General features: G+C 38.9%; 1 protein-coding gene across 8 annotated transcripts in view; it reads left to right on the forward strand.

Moving 5' to 3' along the window:
* TAFA5 (TAFA chemokine like family member 5) overlaps nt 1–27,495 on the forward strand; it is a 507,380-nt gene that overhangs the window by 115,716 nt on the left and 364,169 nt on the right. Inside the window, exon 1 of one of the 8 annotated variants that reach the window (XM_032688539.1) lies at nt 1,751–2,061. The exons of the other annotated variants lie outside the window; for them this stretch is intronic. Coding sequence (XP_032544430.1) covers nt 1,971–2,061 — 91 coding nt within the window. The 5' untranslated portion in view covers nt 1,751–1,970. Of the gene's footprint in view, nt 1–1,750; nt 2,062–27,495 lie in introns of those variants that run through there. 8 annotated transcript variants of the gene reach the window in all.

Consider the following 27,495-nt stretch of genomic DNA (forward strand, 5'->3'; position numbering starts at 1 on the left):
GGTTTCTTAAAATTAAGAAAATATTTAAGTATTAAAAAATAAAATCCCCCATAATAAATGCAGACGTGTAACCAAGGCGCTATGAAAACAAAGCTCAGCGCGCAACTATTCCCTTACTCGGTTTAAATCCTCAAAACTGTGGATGTCTATCCCGGAGAAACCGGGGTAGCAAACCGGCCGTCGGTGCGTTATCATCGTTGCACACGTTGTCCAGTGAATCTACAGCCAAGCTGAGCAGCACCGCAACTTCCAGCTCGTCGCGGGGCTGCACGGCGGGGAGGACCCGCCGCTGTACCGGGCCGGGCCGGGCCGCCAACCCTGTGCCGGCAGCTTCCCGCGGTGCTGCGAACCGCACCTCCTCTGTCCCTGCCCGCGCCTTCTCTGCTGCACCTCCTCTCTCCGCACTGTGCGCCTCCCGACACCCGCCCCGGCTCCGCTCTGCGCTTCACCGCGCTCCGCCCCGTGGGGCAGCGCCGGCCGCGGTGCGGAGCACGCAGGGGACGCGGAGGTTGCGCGGGGCAGCGGCGGCGTTTGAACGTGGGGGGCGCGGAGCCGCCCCGCCTGCGCGGGCCGAGGGTACGGGCGGGGAGCACAGCTCGGGCACCCCCCTCTGTGCGGCCAGCGGCACTTCAATGTGCAGCTGTTACCCCTGCCCCGCACCGCACCGCCTGCGCGGCACCGGGGCTCGGTGACTGAGTAGCCCCGTCCGTCGGAGCAGCCCCCGGGTGCGGGGCGCCGCGGCGCGTCTGTCCCCTGCCGCGGATACCCCGGTCCCGCAACGGCGGGGCCGAGCGCACGGCCGCCGCGGCAGCGGTCCCGCACCGCAGCACCTCTCCAGCCTTCCCGCCCCCTCGCCCGGCTGCTCTACGGCAGCCGGCGGCCGCGGCAGGGTCCTTCCCCTGGAGTGGGAGGGCGGCAGCAAAATCACAGCCTTGTTTTTCTTTTTTTTTTTTTTTTTTCCCTTTCCCCCTGATTTATGGCATTCTTTCATTTGCGCTCCTGTTTTCCGCGGGGATGGCTGCAGCGGAGGCATCAACCTGTAGACTGAGCGAGCTCCCGCCGTAGCCGGCGCGGCTGCTCGGTGGGCGCGCTGCGGTGCCATCGCGGGGGCGCGGCGCCGGGACAGGGCCGACCCCGCGGGCGAGCGGCGGGCGAGGGAACGGGGCCGGGTACGGCGCCCGGGGGAGCTCCCGGGGCCGGGCGACCAGGAGCCCCGGCGGGGAAGCTGCGAGCCCGAGGGGAGGCCAGCGATCTGTGCCAGAGCCCCCAAGCGGCGCCGCGTTTGCCGGAGACGGCGGGATGAACTGACTCCCCTCTCAAACCCCGCACTCGAGAGGATCTCCGAGCCGGGGGAGGAGTAAAGGGGGTGCAACAAATTGCCGCCAGCCGGGAGAAGTTGCAGTAAAGAGAGATCCCTCCCTCCCCCCCCGCTCCCTCCCCTCTCCGCTCGCTCTCTCCTCCCCGAGCCGTGGCAGCAAGCAGCGGAACAGCGGCCCGACGAGCGAGCGAAGCCCGCAGCCCGGCGATGCTGCAGCGGCTCCCGCGGAGCCTCGGCGGGGAGGGCCCGGCCCCTGCGCGCCCCGCGCCGACCGGCGGCGGCGCGCCCTGAGCAGCGGCGGCGGCCCCGCGCCCCCGCGGCGCAGCGGGCGCTGTTGCGCAACCCTGCCCGGCGCTGCCGGCTCCCTGCCCCCGCCGCCGGCTCGGCGCGGCGCGGCTCCCGCGGACACGGAGCGCTGATTCATGGGGCCCCGCGCCGGCCGCCTCGGCGAGAGGAGCGCGGCGCTGCCGCTGCCCCCGCGCGGGGTGTGAAGCCCCGGCCCCTCCTCCGCAGCCCCGGGCTCGCCCGCCCTGCTCCGGAGTGTGGTCCCTGCCGGGAGCCGCCGCGCCTGGCGCACAGAGGGAAACGTTGATGCATCGCTGTGGAAATTCATTGTGTGACTTTCTGGGTATTTACTGAGTTTCAGACCGAGATGCAGCTCTTGAAAGCTTTATGGGCACTAGCAGGAGCAGCGATCTGCTGTTTTCTTATATTTGTCATCCACTCACAGTTTCTTAAAGAAGGTAATTATATCTGCATGTCTACATACCCTGTTCTTTAATACTAAGGTCTTTACGAGGTGCCTTAATTATTTTTACTGTTTCCAGTATGTTCTATTTACAGCAGTGCTTCCACGCTATTTTTTCTTTCCGTTAAAGCCTTCTCATTTTTGTTGCTTTAGATAATAGGTAGCTTTAGACTTACATTTTTGGTAAATGTGTGTATATATATATATATATAATATATATATGAAATCTTTATGATGTTTATGTTTAGTGTTTTAGCTGACGTCTCATTTCTTTATGGGACATGTATAGAAAATATTTGTTGCTATCAGATGACCACAGAACAGTAGTCATCATGGGAATATTAATAAACCAAAAAAACCCTTAACAAGTAAACGTCTTATTTTTATACTAAATCAATAGGCATCCTTTCCCTCTTCCTTATTCAGTACGTTTTCAATAGATGGCACTAAAGTTCTATGGAAAGGGCAGGGCAGAGCAAATCCTGGGCATTCAGCATCTTCCTTATCCTCCTTGCTGCCCCGAAACGGGAAGAGGCCTTTGCATGGTTTCAAGGCTCCTGTTTTTTTCCACCTTGTGGTCAAAAAATTGTGATGACAATTTACAGGAGAAAATAGTTTGGATTGTGAGGCAGGCTTTCCTCTTTTTTTTTCCCCCCTACTTGAATTGGGTGGAAAAAAATTATATTTGATTAAGTAGGTAGAGGGATTTTCTTTGGGAGTAACCCTTGTATTGTTCTTTTTTGTTTGTTTGTTTGTTTGTTTTGTTTGTTTGTTTGCTTTCCTCAGGAAAGTACTCTTTTATTTTTGTTTGTTTTTCCCTAGCTGCTAAAATTCCTCTGCCTATTTGCAAAGCAAACTAGTCTGAGATTTAAGTGTGAATACTGAGAAATGTATATATATTTGGTGGTGTATAGGAAAGCCCAGTGCTGTTCTCTAAGCAATGTTAACAAATAGAAAACAACAATATGGGGCTTTTGGTGAACCTCTTTATTCTTTCTTAGCATTGTAGTATAGTTGAGATTAGAGCTGCAGGAAAAAGGTGCCCAGCTCAGCTTGAGTGCTGCCTGTGCAAAGCAGGGAAAAAACTTTTCTTGTGACTGGGACAAAGTTTCACTCAAGGCTGGGCAAAATGACAGCCTTGCAACCACTGAAGTATCAGTACTGGTTTTAATTTTGAGTCAGTCCAAGAAAAGTGCGAGACTGTACATTTTCAGAGTTTTTTTTTTTTAATGGAATTAATAAACACTGATTTGCCTGATTTGATTAATTTAGAAGCATTTTCCAGATAGCTCCAATGCCAAAGATTTTTCCTTTAAGAAACCTACCCATGCTCTAATTGCATTGTATGCAATGCCTCCCACATAGTGACTTATTTAACATTCTTTTAAAATGCTCAGACGAGTGTATTTATATATATCTGTCTAATGACATGGCCTGCTTTGAGGAGATTTTCCAGAATGTCAGGCTGTTTCTTGACAGTATTTGCCATTATGCTGCTTTTTTTTTTTTTGTTCAGTCTTTCACTGCTTGAGATCTGTGTTTTTGTAAAAAATCCATAAAGGAAAAAGCATTTCATTTCCCTTAAATATTTCTTCTTGGTTTGTAGGAGTAGAAGGCTTGTAAATTATTTTACAAAAACAGAAACTGTAGCTGTACATAAAGGACTTTTAACACATTTTACATTTCTCCAGCAATTAAAGCTATTCTTAACATGGACTGCAGAGAGTAAACTGAAGCTCTTGGGTTCGTTGGATAACTTAATTACATGAGGGTTTTTATATTTGTTTCTGAAATATTTCTGCTTTCTGTAACCCTGAGAACTGTATACTGACTGTAAATACAGATTGCTTGTATTGGGCTAGTTTTCAGACTTTTTTTGAGGGGTGCTAATCTCCACAATAGCATTTTGACCCCTTCCATATAATTGCTTCAACGGTGTATGTATTCCTTCCTCCCTGTAGTTCCAATAATGACACTAAATAGTTTAGTGGAGTTGAATGAAAGCTCAGGTATAACTGAGCTTTTTCTTTATGAAGAACTTTTAAAATATCCAATAAAAATGATTGATCTAAGCATAATATATTCAAATGCAGGCATATAAGAGAAGGAGAAATAGATAACAGTGGATTTAAGCTATAAGCAGTAATTTAAACTGTAAACAGTTTGCAAAATGAGATTTATAGTTCCTTTTTATTTTTTTTTTATTTTAAAACCTGGTGTTTTATATTACTTTCAATAAGAAAAGAAAGGGAAAAAGTGTGAGGGAAGGACTAGCAAATGATTTAACCATATGCCTACCACATCAGTTTATTAAGTAAATATGTATAGAAAAGAATACGTGTGAGATGGCTTTTACCTTACTTTCAGAAGACTTGAAATTGTTTTCTGATGTCAGAGTTAGCCCTTTACATTATAATTTTATAAGAAGTTAGGAACTGTATGTCTCATTGCACATGATGTTGTTAGACTGTTGATTTCCTGGCAAAAAGATTAATTTCCCATTGGAGCCTAATGAGCTACATGGGCTTGCTGTTTGTAACTCAGCTGTGTGGTCGAATTCCTAAGTTAAATGCTTGGACATTTTAATGTGATTATTTCTTGTGCAGAAGGATAATTTCCTGCAGTCCCAAAGAACATTCAAATAAGCCACCAGTTTGCCTGGCTTGATCAGATTAGCTGATAACACATCTCCTGAGACAATCTGACAGTACAAGTTCATACACAAAGCATCTCTTTTGTATGCAAGACAATTGATTTAAGAAGAATGGCATGTAAAATTAATTAAAGTTCTGACTTAATTTATTAATGCATGCTCTTTCCATTTTTGCATGTTTCATAATATTTACTGCTTATTATTTTTTCGGAGGCAGATCTTAACAAAAACCTGACATAATCTTCACTTTGTACAAAATTGTATAATTACCATATGTCTTTTTCTGTGTTCATTTTCCTTTTACTCACTTGGAATTACTGATGTTATCTGTTATGTTACACTCTTATGACCTATTAACACAAGTTACTTTTATAATTTCAGTTGTACTGCATGGCTATAGTGTGTAGAACTTTCATTACATCTAGCTGAAACTTATTACCAGAACCAAGTCCTCCTTCAGTCACATTGCTAAATATAAGATTGTGTGTTGCAAGAGTCAACTGAGAGTTTTTCACACGGTTAATTTCATTTTTTTTAGTTCCTATACTGAACTTAGATTTTCCTCTAAGTAGACCTGTTGTAATTCTTAAATATTTTTATATACATTTTTGAATTGAGGCAGTTTGGTAGTAGCATTACATTACTGCTGTATAAATGATGTTAAGAAACAATGAATGCTTGTTCTGAGATGAGTGGGAAAGAGCTGTTTAAATGTCTATTTTCATGAATATGTTTTTTTCAGGAAGTGAAGAATGGGTGAGACAGGGTGCCATTTTTCCACACTTAGGCTTTTGTGTGGAAATACAGGTCGTCCTGTGGCTAATCCGTTCCCCTATGTCCAATCTGTCCTTCAGTGTTTCTAAAAGACGAATAGAGCTGTGAACCCAGAAAAGGGTATTGTGATACATAATTGCAGTCCCATGCCTGTGTGATCTTCCTGCAAAGCAGTTTAACATACTCTAGTCATCTGCAGTCAGTATGAAGGAGTGTTAAAAATTACAATATCTAAAACTTTTTGCATACACCATTGAAAATTAAAACTGGCTAATTACATTCACTACCCATGTCTGATTTTAAATAATTTATTTTCTATTATTGTTTAACTCATTTCTTCAAAGAGAACTGAGAAATATTTGAGTTGATGTTACACACATAAATTACTGGAACTGCTTTGCCCCAGACAAGTACCTCTTTCACCTAGAAGAACATTTTAACTATTCACACACAGCAGTGATGGGGAAAGGTAAAGGATACAGTTTCTAAATGTCTTTGAATCTCATGGAAAGTAGGGCAGTTAGGGAGTAACTTCAGAAGGGTATGTGCATGTGGCAGCAAGGGTGTGTTAGAGCCCTGGATAAACTTTAAAGCTTTGTTTTTCCTCTGTTTTTTTCATTAGAAGATGGGAATGTCTTATTTATCAAAGGTGATTTGATATTTTGAATGGTTTATGAGATTGAGTTTGTGTGAGCCTTGTTTGAAGAAGGACTACACGGAAACATGGATTCAGTCTGAAGAATCTTACTTAAGGTGTAGAGAGGATTGCAGTATTTAGATCTCAAACCCATATTCTTAATCTGTTGGGTAGATCTTCAGTAGTAAGCTCTGTAAAATAGAGAAAATATCAAATTTTCTGTTGATAACACTGCAGTAGTTAAGTAGAGACAAGAGAATTCCAATATTTCTGTTACAACCAGATGATTATGGCTATAAAATAGAATTTTAGTATCATTTGTGCAGATTTAGTATATACTTATATGTATGAATAAGGTATCTGTTTAGCAATTTTGTCATAATTATCTTTTTTTTTTTTCCTTAGGCAAAGGTTAGCAATCATTGGTTACACTTGTTGGCACTTTTATGTCAATCACATTTAGAGGAATTTGTGTCACATTAGCAAAAAATACTATAGCACTTTCTTTAAAAGAGTGCATTATAACACATAACTTGGTTGTTTTATACTTAATGTCTTTTTTTTCTATCACTTTTTACAGTTCTAAATATTTTAACCTGCTCTAAAAGTATGGAAAAAGCTTTATGCATATTTTTATGTTTTTAGCATGCACATTTTGGTATTGACAATAATAATAATGCACGTATTCTATTTAGCTGTGTAACCCCAAATAACTCTGCTATACCTCTGCCAATGTTTGAAACTATCTACTGACAGTATACCCAAGATGATTTTTTAAAGAGCTTTATGTTCATATAACCTGATAGCTTGAGGAAATTGGTAAAACTAATGTTTACCACAGTGTAAAACATTTTGAGGAAAGGAGTTGTTATCTTCTAAAATGTTTTGAGCCTTTGGCCCTCAAAATTTTCCTAGAAAGCATTAGAATGTGACTTAGTATGACAGATAATATTGACAGCCTTTCATTCCTTCCATTTTTCTTTTAGATTTTAAACATTTAAAAATACTTGAAACAATGAAACATAGTTTGAAAGATAATTGCTTTTAAGAATTTAGGGGGGGGGGGGAAAAGTGTTCAGGTTTATGTTACAGTTATTTTTTTCAGTTTACCCTCTTACCTGTGTCTCAAAACAGTAAGATACCTTACATTCCAGATGTGCTGCATATGTTACCTATATATATAGTAAAACTGAGTTGAGGACAGTGTGTCCCAGCTGCAAATTTGTCTGCTTCTGAAGGGTTTGTTACTTTTAACTCAGTGTAGTATAGTTTTTTCTCCTGTCTGTCTTCTATACGTTTTTTAGGTGGGTGTTGTGGAGAGGCAGATATGAATGAGATTATCTATGCAGCAGGATAGAGAGAGGCACAGAATGCAGAAGTGGAAGGTTTCCTCTTCCCATCCAGGAAACAGAATTGAAAGTTTAAAAGCCCTAAGCTTGAATAAATGTTACACAGGAAAGAAAATTTGTAACCAATCTGGGGGCATTTCTTTGCATTTTTTTTATAGTTTTGTGGCAACTAAATAGAATTAAGAAGACCCAGTTCAGTGGCTGTGTGATAGTGTGACATTGGGACTGCAGAAAAATGAGAGAAGGTCCTGCTTTGAGATAAAATAGCTTTGTATTTGACATGTTTTAATGTTTTCAGTTAATTGTTGGGGGTTTTGGTTTTTTGTTTGTTTGTTTTTTCAATAGGGTTAGAGAGGTGTAGCAGTGAAAAGAAGCAATGCAGACAAATTTCTCAATCATTTTCTTTTCAGAGAAGCAGGAAAGATGTTCTCTATCTGGCATCTGCTGTGCCGGGATATACCAAAAGGGGGAGTCTGATAATTTTTCTACCCACGGAATAGTCTCTTTGGTTTTGGGTGTTTAGAATGAAAGATGTGTATGTCTTCATGGGGAACTGCACCATAGATGGTATAAACCTCCTACTTTTCCTGACTGAACAACTGAAAACAAGCCATTAGTAACAGATTTTCAGTAGCCTTTTTATGATTGCCTGTTTTCATGCCTCAAGAGTACAAATGAATTATTGACCTTTCTCAGAATTTATCAGGACTACCTGTTCTTAAAGGCAGTACTATAGACTGATGTGAGTCACGTCATACAAAAGTGCGTGCTGTTCAGATCTGTTGTTTAATATTTATTTTTCTTGTTTCTTAGCAGGCATACACTATATCAAATATTAAACTGGAAAAACGAGACACACACAACTGAGATTTTTTTGAAACTGAACTAAAAAGGCCACATTGGGAAAAAAAAAGGCATATATTTAGAAGTCAAGAGTTCAATATAGTATTGCTAAAAAAAGCCATACATTGTTTTGACTAGTCAGAATATAGATAAAATTATTCACTTTACATATATATTTAAAAAAATAAATTACAATCCTATAAAGAAAAGACACAACACAATTGTACTAATGATAACGACAGTATTTGTTTTCTGATAGTATTTAGGTATCCCAGGTGGAATATAATTGGAATTGGTGGCTCAGCTGAATATTACTGGCCAACTGGGAGATCTATTCCATCCAATATCTGGATTATAACAAAGATTTATTTTTCTTAGCAATTATATCCTCTTGCTACTTAAAACCCATAGTGATAGTAGGTTCTGTTTAATAACAAAATCCAATTATTTGCCTAAATGTGCTTTCTAAGGCTGTTCTAGAAATCCAACACAACATAATGAATCTGCCTATTCATTATATTTTACCTTTGGCACCACATCAGTTCACAAGTAAATGCTACTCAGAACAATAGATCTTCCTACTAATTGTTGTTAGTCTTGTGAAAAGCAATGAGTAACATGTTTGGAATATGTCCAAACAGCAAATTAACATATAAATAACCAGAAAAAAATAATGTAATGGATCAATACCTATTAAAATATTTTCTTAGAGCAGATGCTGTACTAATGTGTGTTCGCATGAGCGATGTATTATTTTTGACTGTACAGAGGAAAGTTGAACATTATATTTAATTTGTCAGGTGAAAAATTGTATTTGTAATAGACAAGTATAATCTGGATCTCAGCTTCTTTCTAACATACCGCAAAACAGTATGGTATTCTGAAGTCTAGATATTTAATTGCAGTCACACATAAGGAAAGATTAAGTGGATCCACAGGAGAACAAAGGGAATAGCTAAACCTTTAGAAGATATGACCTAGAAAAGAGAACTAAAGACACTGGAGTTACCGAGTTTAGAGGAGAGCTTACTAGGATGACAAGAGATTTCAGTGGGTAAAAATCTGCCTTATAAGTAACAAATCATCCTTTCTTTAAGGTGGGAAGATAACAAGAAGCAATGAGTTCAAACTGATTTGAGGGAAAGTTAGGCTATGAATTGGGACAGGTTACAGAAAATTCGTGCTGTGCTTTAGGGAAGACTTGCCAATGGCAAGAACAGTTAAGCATTGAAATAGATTTTCTCGTGAAGCTGTGAAATAGGAGAGTTTTAATTTTCAGGTTAAAATATTATCTCTTGGAAGCAGTATTATTAAGTTGAAGCAGACAGGCAGACTAAGTGACTTCCTGAAGATCTTTCAAGTCCTATCCTCCCAAATGTGCACTTATCTGAATATTACTTAGAAAAGTGAAAAGTATTAAAACTTCTGACTTTAGGGCAGTTTTCTGTTGACTACTGAAGTGAATAGGCTCATGGGAAGATACCTTAGGATCTGGAAGTATTCAGAGGACAAAAATACCCCTCAAGAAAACAACCAGTGTTTTAAGTATTTTGTTAGATAAATCAGACCTTTTTTTGAGTTGTAGATGTAATTTAAAACAAAAAAGGAAAAAAAGGAACAGAAAATCTCATGATTAATGTAAATAAGATCACACTCTTTTAAGTGCTGTTTGTTGCAAGCTCTTTAGGACTTGAAGGTATCCTGAAGCAGGACCTTACTCTGTTTGCTCTTCTTCATGTACAAAGAGCAGTGAAATAGGAATATTAGTATCATTCACTTTCTGGTCTTTCTTACAGATGAGGATTTGGTATTCTTATGGATGAGGATTGTTGATTTCTGCCAGTCTGTTCTTGTTTCCCCAGCACTGGAGGGCTTATCTCCACATGGCCCTATGGCTACTCTGACTTCTCGTATGGGAAGCACAGAACGAGCCCCACAACAGGGTGAGCTCCAAATGGCTTCACTAGGGTTCTCTGTTAACCTCTACCTGTTTGGTGCTTCATATTCATTGCAGTCTGTCATGGTGTGTACCTTGATGCAATACTGTCCAATTTTTGTGACATCTGTATGGTTCTAAATCCAGCAAAAGGAAAATCAGCAAGTTGTGCTGACAGAAAGACTTGTGGGTCAAGATAAGTACAGGGAGAGATCATTCACTGCTTACAACCACAGACAAAACAGACTTGATTTAGGGAAGAATTAATTTCCTTTATTGCCAATGAAAATCAAAGTAGGATCACAAGAAACAAACCCAAATCTTAAGACACCTTCACCTCATGACTCCCTTCTTCCCAGGCTTCACTTTGCTCCCAGTTTCTCTACCTCCCCTTCTGAGTGGTGCAGGGGGATGGGGAATGGGTGTTGCAGTCAGTTCATCACACATCGTCTCTATTGCTCCTTCCTCTTCACACTCTTCCCCTGCTTCTGCATGGGGTCCCTCCCATGGGAGACAGTCCTCCACAAACTTCTCCAATGTGGGTCATTCCATGGGCTGCAGTTCTTTCTGAACTGTTCCAGCATGGCCCTGTCCATGGGATCAGTCCTTCAGGAACAGACTGCTTCAGTGTGGGCTCTCCACAGGTCCTGACAGGAGCCTGCTCTGTTGCAGGCTTCCCGTGATGTCACATCCGCCTTTGGGCATCCATCTGCTCCAGCGTAGGGTCCTCCAGGGGCTGCAGGTGGATCTCTGCTCCACTGTGAATCCCCAGGGACTGCAGGGAGACAGCCATGCAATCTTCCCCATGCTCTTCCATCGTCTAGAGCACCTTCTCCCCCTTCTTCTTCACTGACCTTGGTGTCTTCAGGGCTTTTTTTCTCACATATTCTCACTCCTCTTTTCTTAATGCTGCTGCTTTAGCATATTTTTTTTCCCCCTTCTTAAATACATTGTCTCAGAGGTGCTACCCCATCGCTGATAGACATAGGTTTAGCCAGCCGTGGGTCCATCTTGGAACCAGTTGGGATTGGCTTCATTGGACACAGGGAAAGCTTCCAGCGGCTTCTCATGGAAGACACACTCCTATAGCCCCTCTGTCTCTCCCCATACCTAGCCATGCAAACCCAATGTATTCCTAGTCCACACCTTGTGCTTTGAGCAGGTTCTGTGTGGAATTTTTTCATGTCTATGGAACAGTTATGCACTACAAAGTTGTTTTATTTAGAGGTGTAGAAGACCTGGGTACTAGTTATTGTTTTGTTGAGCAGCACTAACATTTTTTAAAATACAGGAAATAAGAAAGTTTTTAGAAGTTACTGTATTGCAAGTTAAGATTTCTTTACCCCTTTACACCAGTTTTTCAGAAAGCACTTGCATTTTATGTGATTCTGTGGTGACTGATAATTAATCCTGACAATGATGTTATACGATATCTTTTGGAATTTGCTACTGTTTTATTGTACTAAATTGCATGATTTTCTGCATGATTCTTTCAATATAAATTTATGGCTTTAAGGAAGAAGAAAAACCAAACCACTGCTCCATTATTCAGAGTTATACATGTTTTGGAGATGCGCATTGTGAATCTGGGAATAGAGTTAGCCTCAAGAGAATCAAACAGTTGTTTGAAATGGTCACTGCTTGAACATCACCTTGCTTAAGGCTATGAACTAATTGAGATTAAACTAAAATGGTTGCGAGATGCTTTCTCTTCCTGTGCATCGGCAGTTCCACTATCTGTTAATACTTTAAAAGTATTATTTAGTCATTAAAAAAATGGATGTGCTTTTTTCTTCCCCTTTTATTCTAGCTTTTGCCTTTGTTTTTCTAAATACGTGGTGGTAGCCGAGGTAAAGAATCTTCAGCTTCATTTATTGTGAGAAGATCTTGTAACTGTTTTAAGCATTTTTGTATACTTGGGCATAAAACTATATAGATTGTACCAGATGCTGCCTTATCTTATTTTATAGAATTATAATAGATGCTGATGAGTTTTAGAGGCAAACCTTTAAAGATAAAAATCACTTTGCTGTGTGTTATTTTCTTTGCTAGTATATAGGAGCAGCTCCATTTTACTGAATCTTTTCACCTTTCCATTATTTAAACATTTTAGTACAGCTTTTTGTATTTTAATATTCTAAGAAGTTCTATGTCTTCCCTAAAGACTATTAAAATATTAAATATATATTTTACCTCTTATTTAGCCAATAGCAACATGATTTTCAAGTGGGCTGAAGACCCAAGAAGTCCCATTACCTGCAATTAGAGATTGTATGATAAAACACATGGGTTGAACATTTTCTTGACCATGTCCACTTACTAATCTCATGCCAAGGCCCAACAGGTTTATTGTAATTACTGGTTAATTTATAACCCAACAAATTGCCATTTGTTCTTATGGCCATTGTGTTATGTAGACATCACTTGTAGTGCTAAGAAAGGCACTGTGAGTTTGGTCTCTAAATTAGCAGCAGTTTTTCCTTTTTGTTGGACTTTCCTGAGCCTAAAGGCATTTTGCAAGCCATGCATGGCTTTTCACTTTTAAGTAAACTGTCTCTGGTAGCAGTCTTAAGAAAGTAATCTGTAAGGTGTGAATGTTGAAGGGAGCAATATTATTAGAGAAAAAGAGTGTATTATATGAGGTTAGGAATGCTCCAATTGACAAGGTGGTGTTAGGTCAGAGATTGGACTCAATGATCTCAGAGGTCTTTTCCAACCTAGTGGATTCTGTGAATCTGTAAAATCTTGTCTCAATTGAAACTGATGGTGAAGTTGGTGTTTTCACTGGTGTTTTAGCTGTGTTAGGCAGCATTGAGGTCTTATCGCAGTATACTTTTGCCTGGGTTTATTGATTTGGGAAAGCATCTTTTCCTATCTGTAGGATGTGTGAGGTGAATGACTTTGAAAAATAAATCCTACTGAAACTCTTTTCAAATCAACTGATTAAAGCATGTATTTCACTGGGCAGATTTTGCTTCACACTACATTTCCTTGTCCCATACTTGGGCACTGCAGCTCCTGGTGACATTGCCTTCTACTGTTAAAATGAGATTATTTTCCTTGTTCCACAGATGCTAAAAATTTTGGCTGTTGTGTAACTGCATACTCAAATGCAGTGAATTATTAGTGTTAGTAGTATGTGCTTCTGCTTAATTAGGCACTTAGGCCTTACCTAGAGCCAGAGCCATACCCTTGCAGTCACTTAACAAATCTGGAGATGCTTGCTGCTCACAGAAGAAGTGCAAGAAAAAGATTGTTAAATTATGCATGAGCAAGTAGTTAAAATAACAGAAATTATGAAATATAATTTCTCCTCGGTGTCTCTTCACAGGCTTAATGCTTTTCTTCAGTTAGGATTTCCAGATTTCTTCAGTGGTCCTTGTCTACCTCCAACACGCTCCTTCTGCTTTCTGTCTTGCATGCTTTTCCAGGAGAATGCAGCTTCATTCTAAATGCACATGGGAAAAAAAGGAGATGGTCAAGGGTGCTGTTATGATTCTGAACATTGGGCTTTTCTTCCCTAGTTTTTAGCTGTCTTAGAAATAAATTCTATGTTAACTTTGCCTGTGTGCTCATATAACTGTATGTATAGCCTTGACTATCCCTCTACTCAATATAAAATTCTTCCAGTTTAATTTTTATGTTATAATATGGCTGGCTGCATGATCTAGTTCACTGGGCATTAGGGTGTTATATATTAGCTAATGAATTACCAATATTCTGATTTAGTTTTGTTACAATATAGTCTGAAAATTTTCTTTTCTAATACTGGCAGAGAACTAAGATGAACAAGGACTTTGTGCCCTTTTTATAATTACTTCCTCTTTGCTAGATGGGAATTTTTTACTACGTGATTCACTTGCAAACTTCCAGACAACTGGTCCCTTATGAAGACACTACAGATCACAGAATCACAGAATGGTTTGGGTTGGAAAGAACCTTAAAGATCATCAAACTCCCCTTCCACTAGATCAGGGTGCTTAGATACCCATGCTGGGGAGACCAAGTCTATATGTAATTAGGCTCCAATATTTTCACATGCATTTTATTGTATTGTCATGATTTTAAGTTTTCAGTTTTGTGAGCTCCATTATGGTAAAAGCTAAAATCCTTTAGATTTATAATAATTCTTAATATTAAAGCCAGTTCATAGAAATTCTGTAAGTTTAGTAATTTGGTAATATGGTGTAAAATGAATTGAAAGTCTCTATTTGTTACATGTATTTTAATGAGTAGTTTGAAAATTATTCTCAGTTCACCAAATGAGATTTGCAAGCCTCCCTTTTTTAGCAGATGAGATGGGAGTCAATTAAAATGAGTAGCTTTTCTCTCATTCTGATGCTATGACTCTCTGACATGATGATGAAGATATCAGATCTATCTGTAGGCTTGTATAATTCCTGTTCACTGTAACGAGAACTGCAGACACCTGTGCATCTTGAGGCAGGCACATTCCTGAATTCAGTAAATTTGTCCAGTACTAGAGTGGCATATCAAAACAAAATTTTCTTCATATGAAAACAGAACAATCATACTTTCTTTTCCAGATTTTTTTGTTGTCTTTAAGAAAAAGAGAAAAAAAACACAGTAAAATTTCAATGGAGTTAGCAGTAAAAAGAGCAAGAAAAGGACCGAAATGTGCAGCATAAGTTCATTTTCTGATAGTTTATAATTGTAAAAGCCAAGCAGACAAACCTTTGCCATAGAACTACTCATTTGTTTGATTGCTTTCTCCTACACTTATTTACATTATGGTTTAAAAGTCAAGGTTAAACAGAGATGTGCTTACAAACTGTGATTTAATCCTGACTTCTTCTCATTGTAGCTTCATATTTTAATATAAACTGTAGCCATTTAAAGTAAAAAGAGCTATTCTGAATCCATATATGAGAAAAGATTATGTACAAACACAAAGGAAATACAGAGTTTGTAATGAAGCCTCAATGTTAATTTACATTTTGAAAAAACAAAAAGTTGCCATAGTAACATGTAGGTTGCAAAAATTTTCTAAATCTCATGTATTAGACTGAGAAAACTCTTAACTTGCATGACATGTTTCTCAAGTTTTCTGAGTAGGAAAGCAAAATTCTGTGATTTGCGGGGTTGGCCTCAAACAGTTCAAAACATGATAAAATATATAGGCATTGGTAAATTATGCAAATGGAGTCTTTTCCAATCAACTTGCTAATTATGTTGTTCCTAAGATAATTACTGTTTCATTTTTTTTTCTAAAATAATCTAAAATGTATAGGTGTTTTTCAGTACAAGAATTTGTTGCAGCCCTGTTGCTGTTCAGCAACTGTGCATTTAATATTGATGATTTTTAAACATGCAGTGCAGTATATTCTGTCTGTCCCCATGAATTTCTTTTTAATTCTGTTTTATTCACTCACTTTTTTTTCTAGAACAAACTTACCAGTAATATTTTCTGTATGAAACAGAGCTTTGTTGAAGAGACCAAAAGATAGAGTTTAATACCGAGATCCATTTTTGCTATTTTAAAAGGCCAGTTTTAGTACTGTGCACTATGAGGATTGCAAACTCTAGTTCTGAGTGCCACAAGCTGCTCTGATAGCTTTCTAGCTTCATGTGCCACACTGAGCAAAATATTTTTATAGAGGAACTTGCAGGGTCAGTTGTTTAACTAGTTAATTTACTGCATATCTCAAGTCTCAGCAAACAGCCAGTTTTTATTTTCAGTGCTATTTAGTTTATACTGATCAAGAATTATGTAAGAAATAATGTTTGCACCCGATCGTCTAATGCTTTCTAAGTATCACTGTGTTGGATCCAGCTCTACTAATGATGGCCAGTGACCTTTTGACTCATGGGAGGTCTGAGCTATTTAACTTTCTAAAGTGAAGTTTTTGCTGATGTCTGATCCGATTGAGTGTTATAGCTTGGATAATTCTTCCATAGTGGTATATTAGATTTAAAAATAGATCTCATTTTTACATATGTTAAATGTAATAACAGCAAGTACTTACAACTAGATAGCACTAAGGTATACTACCATTACCATTCTTCAGCTGCAGTTCTATTGCTGTCTCCTGATAAATTAGTATCTTTTTTTTTTTTTAAGTAGCATTTATTCTTTCCTATAGAATCATAAAAAATAACTCAAAAGCATACAGATCTGAGTACACCTAGACTGTTGCTCTGCTTTCAGACCTCTTGTGATGGAGATTTTTCAGCTTTCCCAAATTTTCATGCTGCACTCATCTGCTATGTCTGCATTTACTCTGAGTGGTTGCTGTGGTATCAATCATTTTGTCATGTGGGAAGGCTGGAGCAGACAGCACACACACATACATATAGAGCTCTTTGAAATCATAAAGTACTTAACCCAATTAAATTGTAAAGATAGTACTTTATATATGATGACTGGGTTGCAGTTACAGAATGTGGTAAATAGCAAATCAAAAAACAATGTTCAGTCCCTGCTGGGGAGGAGGACCTCTGAGGGCACCTAGAATCAGTGGTGAGGTGTGGCATTCCTAACTGAGGAGGCAGTGCTAAAATAATCCTTCTGTTATTTGTTGGTCTCCACCCTTGAGGGAGCTGCAGCCATTTTTATATACCAAATTGTTGACACCTTTTTGTTTGCACCTCATGCAAGGGTGTTTTACATGCGTGAAATGCATGTACCTTGATTTTCCTTGTTATGCTGATTCTACTGAACTCCCAAAGCTATATTCCTTCCGTTAAAAGTGACTGACCGTGATTTATGTTTATACCCCTGTCTCTGCTGTCATCCTGATTTGACATCCTGGAAGACTCCTACTTCACATCAGTCAGCGCCAAAATGGCTTCTTGTACTGCCCTGAGTCCTTTTCCTCTGCTTTTCCAAAATATCCTAGATCAACAAACGACTAGTGGTTTTAGAGTTTGACTAGGAATGCTATTTAATGATATTTCAGAGTTTTTGAATGCTGAATGCATGCATTTTGCTATTCAGGAATAGCATCCATGAAGCTCTTGACCACCTACTGTTGTTGTCCAAGACTTGTAGTGTGTCTTGTGAGCACAGTTCATAACAGTGCATTTGATATTGTGACTAATGTCTTTCTTGTGTTGCTTTGCTTCACATGGAAAGGTAAATGTGCAAGAGAGAATTTTATTAATTTCTTTTTTTCTTCTTGTAAAAATACATGAGCTCGTCTTCATTCGTGGTAGAGAAGGTGTTTAAAGCAGCATGTCTTGCTCTCCAGTAGTACAATTCCTGACAGTTTTGATGGAGGTCACTAGCAAATCTCTGTCCAATGGGATAATAAAAAGTCATGTTTTAAATCCAACTTCATGTAAACATTCGGTTCTTGGGAGTATTTAGGACACGCAGTTGCTGCTGTTGACAATCTTGAATGTTTTTGAAAATCATCCATCTCTAATTGCTGCTCTGTGAAGTCTGACTTCATGTTTCTGTTTTCCAAAGTCTTGACAAATTATTTCTTGGCATTATTATGACAGAGATGGTAAGTAAATTTTGTGTTAAAGGGCAAAATCTATGAGCAAATATTTCTTTCGTGTTCTCAACTAACATTCCTCTTCTGCATTTTTGAATGTTAGAGTGCTGCAAGGCCAGCAGCATCCTGGGGTTGGGGTGCGGGGAGCGTTGGGGCTTCTCAGGAGACCTGGCCAGGCAGGGCCTGTCCCACCCCAGCCAGGAGCCAGGCAGCTGGGGGCCCAGAGACAGCCCCAGTACTGGGCACCAGCCACCCCCCTGAGAACGGGGACATGCCAGGCAGGGCCCATGGCCAGACAGGGCAGGACTGGGGGGGGCTCAAATCAGCTCTGCTGTGGCATCACTGGGATGGGGGCTGATGGCCCTGGGGGCTGGAATGAGTTCCTGGACTGCAGGCAGAGTGTGCCAAGCATGGACATTGGTACATTCAGGGGCCTGATGTATCTGCTTTTGTAGCTGATCCAGTGAGAAAGTCGCTTAAATATGCTATAAATGCAGCAGGAGAATACCAGCATTCATTGACACACTGCATTTTGCATATTATGTGCCAGACATACACTTGTCTTTTTAAAGACCATGCACGTTACTTTATGGATGTGGTAATGGGCCCTAAACAAGCTCAACCTGGACTGAATAGAACTTGAGTCCTGTGCTTGGGATGATTGATGTGTTACTGTGCAATGTCAGTACTTTGAGGAAGTAGGATCTATGCTTCTGAAAATGTCATTTCTTCAGAAGGATAGAAAAGGATAGAGGAGAGGAGGGGTAATACTGAATTGAACTGTACTGGACTTTCTTTAAATCATCACTGATGTTATCAGTTAGGTCCTCCTTCTCTAAACTGTGTATAATGAAAGGTTTTCTGTGTTTTAATAGTACTCAAAAGTCATAGAAAGGCATGAAGTTGTCTTCTGTGGATCTGACTTTGTGAAGTGTCTTGGGATACAGGATCCACTGCAGGATACTTTTAAACTAGTACTTTTATCTCCTTTCCATTTTCTTTCTTCCAGCTGACGCTTCAGACATTGAATATGGGACAACGTAGTTCATCTACAGCAACGGACTGTGTTGCCATGACACAGAGTTTAGGAATCATTGTAGTATCACTTAGAAGTGATAGAATACTTAAAAGTAGTGAAAACATATAGTTTTAAATTTGAATCTTAAATTGTAAAAATTAGAAGCAAACTGTGCATGATTAAATTGTTTTTTCCTCTCTCTATATTGCTTATTGTGATGTTATAAATATGACTTGCATCCCCACAAGTAAAATTATACTTGACTGTATTTGTGATTGTGGTAGAGTAGCTCATATTTCAGATATTGTCATGCTTAAATCAGGTATAAACATATTGATTCATTTAAACTGCAGTAATACAAAGTGGCCTTTGTATTCCTGTATGCAAAAGACAGGCTGCAATGTCAATGACACCCACATTGTCCTTCTGTGGGATAATTTCCATAGTTTGCAATTATGATTTCTCAAAGGACATTTGATAGTGCTATGCTGTGCAGGTAAATCAGTAACCAGAACTCTTAGAAGTTCATTCAGCTTGAACAGAACTCTTTTTAAATTCTGCAAGTATCTCAGATGATATCTGCATGCAGTGAATGTGCAATGTACAGTGAACTTTTACTGGTGAAACCATCATCCTTCTCTACAAAGGCTTTACTTTATGTATCAGTTGTGTCATAGTCCCAGCTGCCCTGGAAGTTTATGTACAGTGTTGAAGCTTGACAGGCTTAAATACACATTTTGTGGATAGTAGTTTGACCAAATTTCGGTTTAGCTTCAGGAGTGACTGCTTGCAGCAGTGTGGAGGTGCTGCACTTGTAAGAGAGCTTGCTTACATGTTCATTTGCATCTCAGTATATGGAGCATAGTTTTGATTTTCAGTTGTATATAATGACTGCAATTTGGATTTTGGGTGAAAATAGGAAATGTTGTGAATGCATAAATGGTGTACTTATTGGATCTTTAGCACAAGCAAGTGGTAAAAGGTTTACTTATCTTTGGGACCCATGCTTTTCATATTCTGCACAGGCAAAAACATTTGTATTTGTATGTCCTTAATGTTCAGTATCAGGAAAATTGAGTTAACATGTTCAAAGTGCATATTTCTGTTCTGTGATATTAGATGTACATATACTGTGAATATGAAGGTGAAAAATATTTCATAAATGCAGTAGGTATTGGACTTGAATATTATGACTAAATGCTTATTAGTATATGTCATTAGTTTTAAGGAACTTGGCTTTTCAAAGGTTTGTAATAAGAGGTGGAAGATGGAGAATAATTATACACCCAAATTACTGCCTATCAGTTAGTAATGGTAAACTCTGAACTTGCATGCTGAAGTATTTGATGGCAAAAAGCTGCTTCTGCCCTAACTGTAAGTATAATATTTCCTTATAAATGTAAAGTTAGTAGTCTTAAACACTGTAGGTCCCCATCTCTCTTTCGATCAGCTCTGCAACTGTTCTGTTGCTCAAGTCCTTTTACTCTCTCTTTTGCCCTTTGCCAACTTTCATTCATCTAATTAAATTTTTCAAGTGAAGCACCAGAACTTTGTAGATCATAGCAGTCAACTACATATATTTTGTCTATAAACTGCATTTGGTAGAGATTTTTACACCCCTTACTCCTGTCATGGGCCGGTTTAGATTTTCATCACTTTTGTTACTGGAAATCTGACTTTTTTTTCAACCTTAATTTATTTGCAGCATGTATTCATTGCATTTTCCCTCCTTCCAGTATTTGTTACCTCTGAAATTATGAATATGCTCTTTTTCCTTTTTAGCCTTCATTTTGCCTCACTAAAGAAAAACAGTTATTTTTCCAGCATTACTTCAGAATGTGTACGTGTAGTACCCTTTTCATTTCTTCTTTACCCCACAGTGGCTTGAAAAAGTATAGTCTTACTTTTAGCGGTCTTGCAGTAGTGTTGAACATTAATACTAATACTTGACTCCCTCTTTTTAGCAGTACCTGCCCCATTCCCATTTGTTAGGACAGCAGTTGTCCTTTTCACAGCGTAAAATTAATCTGTCATCAGTTCATCGTTTTAGTCCTTTTTTGTCTTTTGTCATTTCCAACAAGTAAATTCCCAAATTTTTCATACGAATTATTTTTAGTTCCTGCCTACTTGGCTTTCCATTTCATTGTTCTCATCCCACTTCTGTTAAACCCATCATCAGAAAGGCATTCAGTTCTTTCCATGTTGTATTTTAAGCTTTTTCTGTGTTAACAATGCCTCTAAAATTTGTGTCTCAGAATTCTTTAGAGCTTCTAATTAGATATGCAATAAAAAGAATTCAGTAACCACATTTGCAGTAACATTTTATTTTGCACATAAAAAAGCACTGGGGCAAAAAGCAAGATTTAAGATCTCATAGGGGTTTAAACTGGCATTTGGAGGTTAGATTTCCAAATTAAAACTTGTGTCTCATCTCTGAAGACTTGATCAAAAGTGGTGTAAGCTTGTAGTACTAGCTCATTTTTTAGGACCTTTATCTTATAAAATAATATTCCTGGCTTTCATAATTAAATTAGGAAAACGTGTTCTTTTTTTTTTTTTCTTTGGTACAGAACTGAACTCATAGTGGTTGGTTTAGCTGTGGCAACTAATATTGAACTAATCACCTCTAATTTTATACTCTGTATTTTGTCTTCTTGTTTGTAGTGATGAAACCACTCAAAATGTGTAATGATTTTCCCTTAGCTAGTTTAGGAAAAGCTATGAGCAGAAGAATGAATGGAGTTATTTGTTCTCTGGCAGTTGCACAACAGTATTTTCTTTTCTTTTTTGATACCTGCTGTTTGAGAAATGTAGTTTGGAATTGCTATGGCTTTTATGTCTACAAAGAAAAGCTTAGTGTCTTGTGAATTTGACTGCATATTTTCCAGTGTATTAAGGACACAGGCTTTTCAAGTTGGTTTTGTATATATAAGTATTTTTACTGCAAACAAATGATCAGGGTGTAGGAGAAGGAGAGAAATAAATTTCAGAGTTTCTCATGTTTGTTATTTTTTTCAAATTAGGAAGTCCTTTAAATTTAGGAGCTTGAAAAAACCCTACTGAATGAAGTGGAAACTGTTGAACATAAATTATGACAGAAAAGCTTTGGATTTTGGTAATCAAATATCTGTCTTGATTTAAAAAAAAAAAACCAAACCAAACTCCCACCATTTTTAGCAATTGGGTAGGTGAAATTAGATTCCCAAATATGTATTGTTTCCTAGGGATGACGTTTCCTAGGGTTTCACATCGCTTGCCTCTTTCATCTGTGAAGGAACATCTCAATTTTTTTTTTTTCAGACCACCATAATTGACTGCAAATACTAACATTTTACTGGCTTTGAAGTGGAAGATTAGTGCAGCTGTATGGTGTAAAACTCTAGTTTCCATTTTTTTATAGGAACCACTTGCCTGACTTAATTTCACTGGAAGGTTAACAGAAGTTCATGATTCTTTCAGGTGAACCATGAGCCAGCTATGAACCAAACCACATATCAAGGAGAGGTTTCTGATTTTATTCAACACCAGCATAAATTAGAAGGTTTGAGATCCTGAGATGTCTAATCCTGAAATTAACTGCAGAATTTAGAACTCACATGAACTACACTGAGCAAAGAAAAAAGTACTGTTTTCCTGTAAGCTGTTTTCCATCTCTGATTCTCTCATACAGTGTGTCCTTTATTCTATGGACCTATCTCTGTGGACCTGTCCTGGTCTCGTGTGTCAGAGAGAGTGATGGAAGTGTTACCTCCTGATGGCCCTTCCGTTGTATCATTTGCCCTCTGGAGGATTTTGGAGACATGTGCTTTATAAATGGCATCTTCCATCTTTTGAAAATTGTTAGTACACTTTTAAATGTAACACATTAACAGCACTGTGCAAACTCTAAATTTGATTTATATGGAAGTAAGTATTTTACTGGAAAAGGTGGTATACCCTAGCTGCCTATAATCTGACTGTAAATACACGTGGGGTTTTTTTAATATTACAAATTCAACTAGAATTGTGATTTTCTGAAAATGGAGTATTTGGGCTGAGTTGTGTGACCTCTTTTCATCTATAAATACGTCAGGATTTACATTACTTCACAGTAATTGCTGATTAAGGATTCCTAGTTTAGGCTGTGATTTTTTTGCTGCAATGTATGTTTCTCAAATACTGCAGCAAAAGCTGGAAATACCCTTATGCCTTTCACATGTGACTTTTTTTTTTCTGTTGAAACCTTTGAAGGAAAAAATCAGTAAAACTTAGAGAATTTAAGCCCTGCAAGTGTGATTTGTATATGCTATGACTATTTCATTATTTACTAACTTGAGATGCTATAAATCTTATCCTTGGAATCAAAATATTCTGCTCAATGGCTGCAGCAGTAGCAGTGCTTAGACAGCAAGTAGCGAGTTCAGCTGACAAGATTCTGGCTTGTGTTTCTCTAACACAAACATGGCTCATAGAAAATGGATACACAGACTAATTCTGACAGGAGTAGCATGAGCTCTCGCAGGAAGAAGTTCTGTGCAGGTTGGAGCACTGTGCAAGTGATCTAAACACTGCTCATCTGAGTCACCAAACAGGCTGCGTTAAAATTCCTCAAATGTAAATAAGATTTATCAGTTTCAGCAAGCAAACCTGCAGAATTTGATAAATGTCTACAAAAGACATTTTAAAGGATAGCTAGAAAGCTTTCTTGGCCTGAAATTCAACCAGCTTTGAACTTATCTATATACTGTTTAATTAATGTCTTTGTGGACCAACATTAAAATAATACTGTGTTCTAATCCTCTGAGAAGGCTGTCTCAGAACTGCAGATGAACTACATGCTGCATAAATTAAAATTTGCAGTGTACAGTATCTTTCTGGAGCTTTATTAAATAGTGTGATTACGCAAAACCAGAAAAGTATGAAAATGGATGTTTCTAGAAAAATCATTAATGTTCTGTTATCTTCCTTTTTTTTAACATTTAAGTCCATTTCCACTTGGAATTAGTGTGCTTTCGTTCCATTATTTCATCTATTACTGTTAAGAGGAGCATGCTCCACAGTTTGTGTCATACATCTGTATTTTTTTTCTAAATTCAATGTGCTTAATAGAGGAGAAAGCAGTCATTTATTTCAACATGTCATTAATTTTCTCAATTTACTCCGCTTCTTGGTCAATAGAATAGGCTTTTCAATGTAGTGTAAACTAATTCCAGTCAGAAGAAAGTGATATTAACACAAATGACATGTTTTTGAATAAGAAATATTACCAAATGCTCATTGTATTTAGTCTGCACAAGACTAGTCTTTGAATAAGTCTGGAACATAGCTGGGATATTAACACTGCTTGTCAAGCAGACAGAGGGAAAGGCTGCCCTTCAGTGATGGGGGTTAATTTAATCTAAACTGCCTGATGGTCTTCAGTTTGGCAGTTCCATTTTGCCTGATGGAAGAGCAGAGGTGAGCTACCACCTGTCCCCTGCCCATCCCTGTTTCTGCACGGGTGGGTTTGGGGGAGGCTGGCTCACGCTGCTGATTCATATGCTGCTCCCAGTGAATCAGGTAGCCAGAGGGAAGGGCTGCTGAGGGTCTTGGTGGCACCTGTACTGCTGTGCCCATAGTCTGCAATAAAACATCAGCAGGTGGAAAAAGCCCATGTAAATTAGCTCCATTGCTATGAAATCGATAGGGTTAGAGATTCGCCTCCCTGGAGAGTTTCTTTTGTTTGATAGTAAACAGTAAAAAGTGACTCCAGGATATTAAACTGAGATTATCCCCCTTCTTCATTTAACTGTCATAGAAAAGCTGACTCCAGCCACAGTGAAACCAAGTATCCAGGGTCTCCCACACAGAGGACAAGGACCTTGACTACTGCTCTAGACCACAGAGGTCCACTTCTGTGGCCTGTGTGCTCCTCCTGCCAGGGACTGAGGCTGTGGGGCAGCTGCTGAGATGTAAGCAAAGGAACAATCAATTGCCTGGAAAACCTGAAAGAATTGCTGTCAGCCCAGGTTTTTCCACACCACATGGGAAGAATGATGCACATGGGGAAGCATCTTTCTATATATAAATCTGATATTGAACACTCTGAGAATGGTACCTATTTACTCTTTATGAAAACAAAAATGTATTCACAGAGGCCAGTATCAGGAAAAGAAAGGCGCTTTGATGTTACTTTTGCTATTTTGATGGTTATTTTTGGAAAGTATGAACTAGTATATACGGTTACGTGTGAATATAGTAGTAGGAAGACATGAGTCTTTGCATCTGTTTTTAAGAGTCCAACTGTGCACACACTGACACTGTGATTCATATGCTGACCTTAATTCATATTACAATGCCCCTTGACAGTGTGCCAGCTGTGAACACGAGCATGAAGTATAACAGGATTCATCCTTGTGTGTTGTCATGAAAATATGAAGCTTGTCAGCCTTCTCTTAGTTACCTTTGCCTTGTCAGATACTATAAACAAGGATATTCAATGCTATGAAGCATATGGAAGATACTGATACTACCTGTCAGGAGGTCTAATTGATTAATGTTGGATTGGATACTAATTGCATATAATGCAACAAGTTGCAGAGAGTGAGGCAGAGGTTGTCATCTTTTTAGACTAGACTTCATAGTCTAGTCTTCACTGTGTAGAATTGAAGTGGTAGTTATCTTTTCATTAGGTGGAAATAACATTAGAAGTGGTTGGAATGGAGTGTTGCCGGAGTTTTCAACTTCCTATTTTACTATTAGTATTCAGTCTAAGAACTCAGAGAGCTCCGTTGTTTTTAAATTATTTAAAAACCCAATTTCCAATAAAGAAATCCAGATGAAAATGCTCACTAACCAAATCAAACCAGCAGATAACTTGTTTTGCCCCTGTTTGATTTTAATAGAAGGTAAAGATGTAGGTTTTTGGGTAAATGGCCCATTTGGAGAAAAGGGTTTTGTGATTTGGAACAGAGTATTTTCTGAACCTGTGTAATATCACAAATGACTGCAATATTGTCACTGCTAAGGAGGAGAAATTTTTGTCCAAAACTTAGTAGTTGCTCACCCTTTCCTTCTCTTAGATACCCATTGCTGGAAACATTCTCTGGTGCATATATGGGGACAACAGCCCTCTCTCTGAGCTGGTTCAATGTAGGAACAGTGCCTTGCCCAGCTTTCAGCTTAAAATAGCCAGAATAATGCAGCAAAATGGTCAGTGTATCACTTACCATGTCTATGGGTCTGTATAGGGAAGCTGCTTGTTTGAGCTGCATATGCTGCCCTGCAGCACTCCAGTAAGTTTAGCTCAGGGGTAGGTCTGCTTTGAGAGTGCATCTTCAGGACTGCATACAGTCCCACCCCAAAGCCAGAGCATGCACTTTGGTAAAAATACTGCTTTCAGTTTCACTGAGACGTGGGTGCAGTTTATGTTGCTCAAAGTAGGAATTTGGCTGCACCGTGGCATCCCACAAGCTGATATTTTTTGTTTCATGAAGTACCTATGGGCATAGGCTTGTGAGGAAGGTGGAGTAGAAAGAAAAGGCTCTGCTTCTCAGAGCTTTAGCAATGGGACTGTTGAATTCTCACCATTGTGTGAATGATCTGAGAGCTCTTTCACTGAAGATGCATTGACTGGCTGAGTAAATAGCATATAATTTTTTCCTAATTAATATAACTCCACTGTAGATAGAAAATCTCTATTTTTCAATTAGCTAAATCTCTCTGCTGTTATTTTTTTCCCCCAAGACTGGAAGAGAAGAGGACTTTAAGCATTGTTGTAGTCCACCTGATAATTTTCATATTATATGCACTTAAAGATTTTTATCAGCAGCTTAATGAAACAGAACAATTTCACCTTGTGCTTACTTTGTAGTTTCACTGAAGCATGTACAAGAAGAATCAGACAGATTGGTACAGTCTTGCTATTAGCAAAACATAACTTTATCTGTTACATAGGTTTATAATACTGTGTTGTTATGTTTTTTTTTTTAAATCCCTTATCCTTTATTAAAAATGTTTCAAGAAACAGTCTTGGGTTCAAGGGAATGAGCCTTGAATATATTAATGTTGCTTGTTTTACGAGTTTAAGCCTTATTGGTTATGCACAAGGTATAGAGCATTTGGACCCACTGCTGAGAGGCTTATAAATGTTTCACGTATGGCACCATGAGACCTTGTGTATGAGTTCAGATAACTCAGAGATTGCTCTGTTTCACACAGCCTTCTTGGAAGAATATGATAGGTCAGTGAGTATCAACATTACATACTGTGCTTTGTCCTTCTTTTCTTCTGACTCATCTAGTGGTAAAGGAGAACTTAGATTGGACTGGGTCTAGGGTTTCCCTTGTGTAAGCAGGGAGGATAATTAAAAAGGCTCAGTTAATTAGTATTTTTGAGTTGTTCAGACTTTACAGTGATAAGGTCCATAAAAAGGCCAAGATAGAAAAATTATTTACTTGAAGACCATAATCCTCTATGCCCTTTGTCAACATTTGTCCTGTGTAGACTGTTATGGTTTCATAGCAGTATAATATCTGTCTGCAGCATTTCTCTTTTGAAAAATTCATAATACTTTATCAAGAGTGAACTACTTATCATAATACCTTTTGAGGTTGGTGTATGTTTTTTTATTATAATGCTTTGAGAGCTTAAATTACAGTACATGCAAGTTAGTTGTCCATGGGAGGTCTGTGCAGAGCTAACAATAGAACTCAGGTCTGTTGCAAGTGTTGGCCTCTGATTTTAGTCTTCTGCTTTGACTTGTGAGGAGACAAATTAATGATATTGGATAGTATCTA

Source organism: Chiroxiphia lanceolata, chromosome 5, assembly GCF_009829145.1.
Source record: "Chiroxiphia lanceolata isolate bChiLan1 chromosome 5, bChiLan1.pri, whole genome shotgun sequence".
Taxonomy (NCBI): Eukaryota; Metazoa; Chordata; class Aves; order Passeriformes; family Pipridae; genus Chiroxiphia; species Chiroxiphia lanceolata.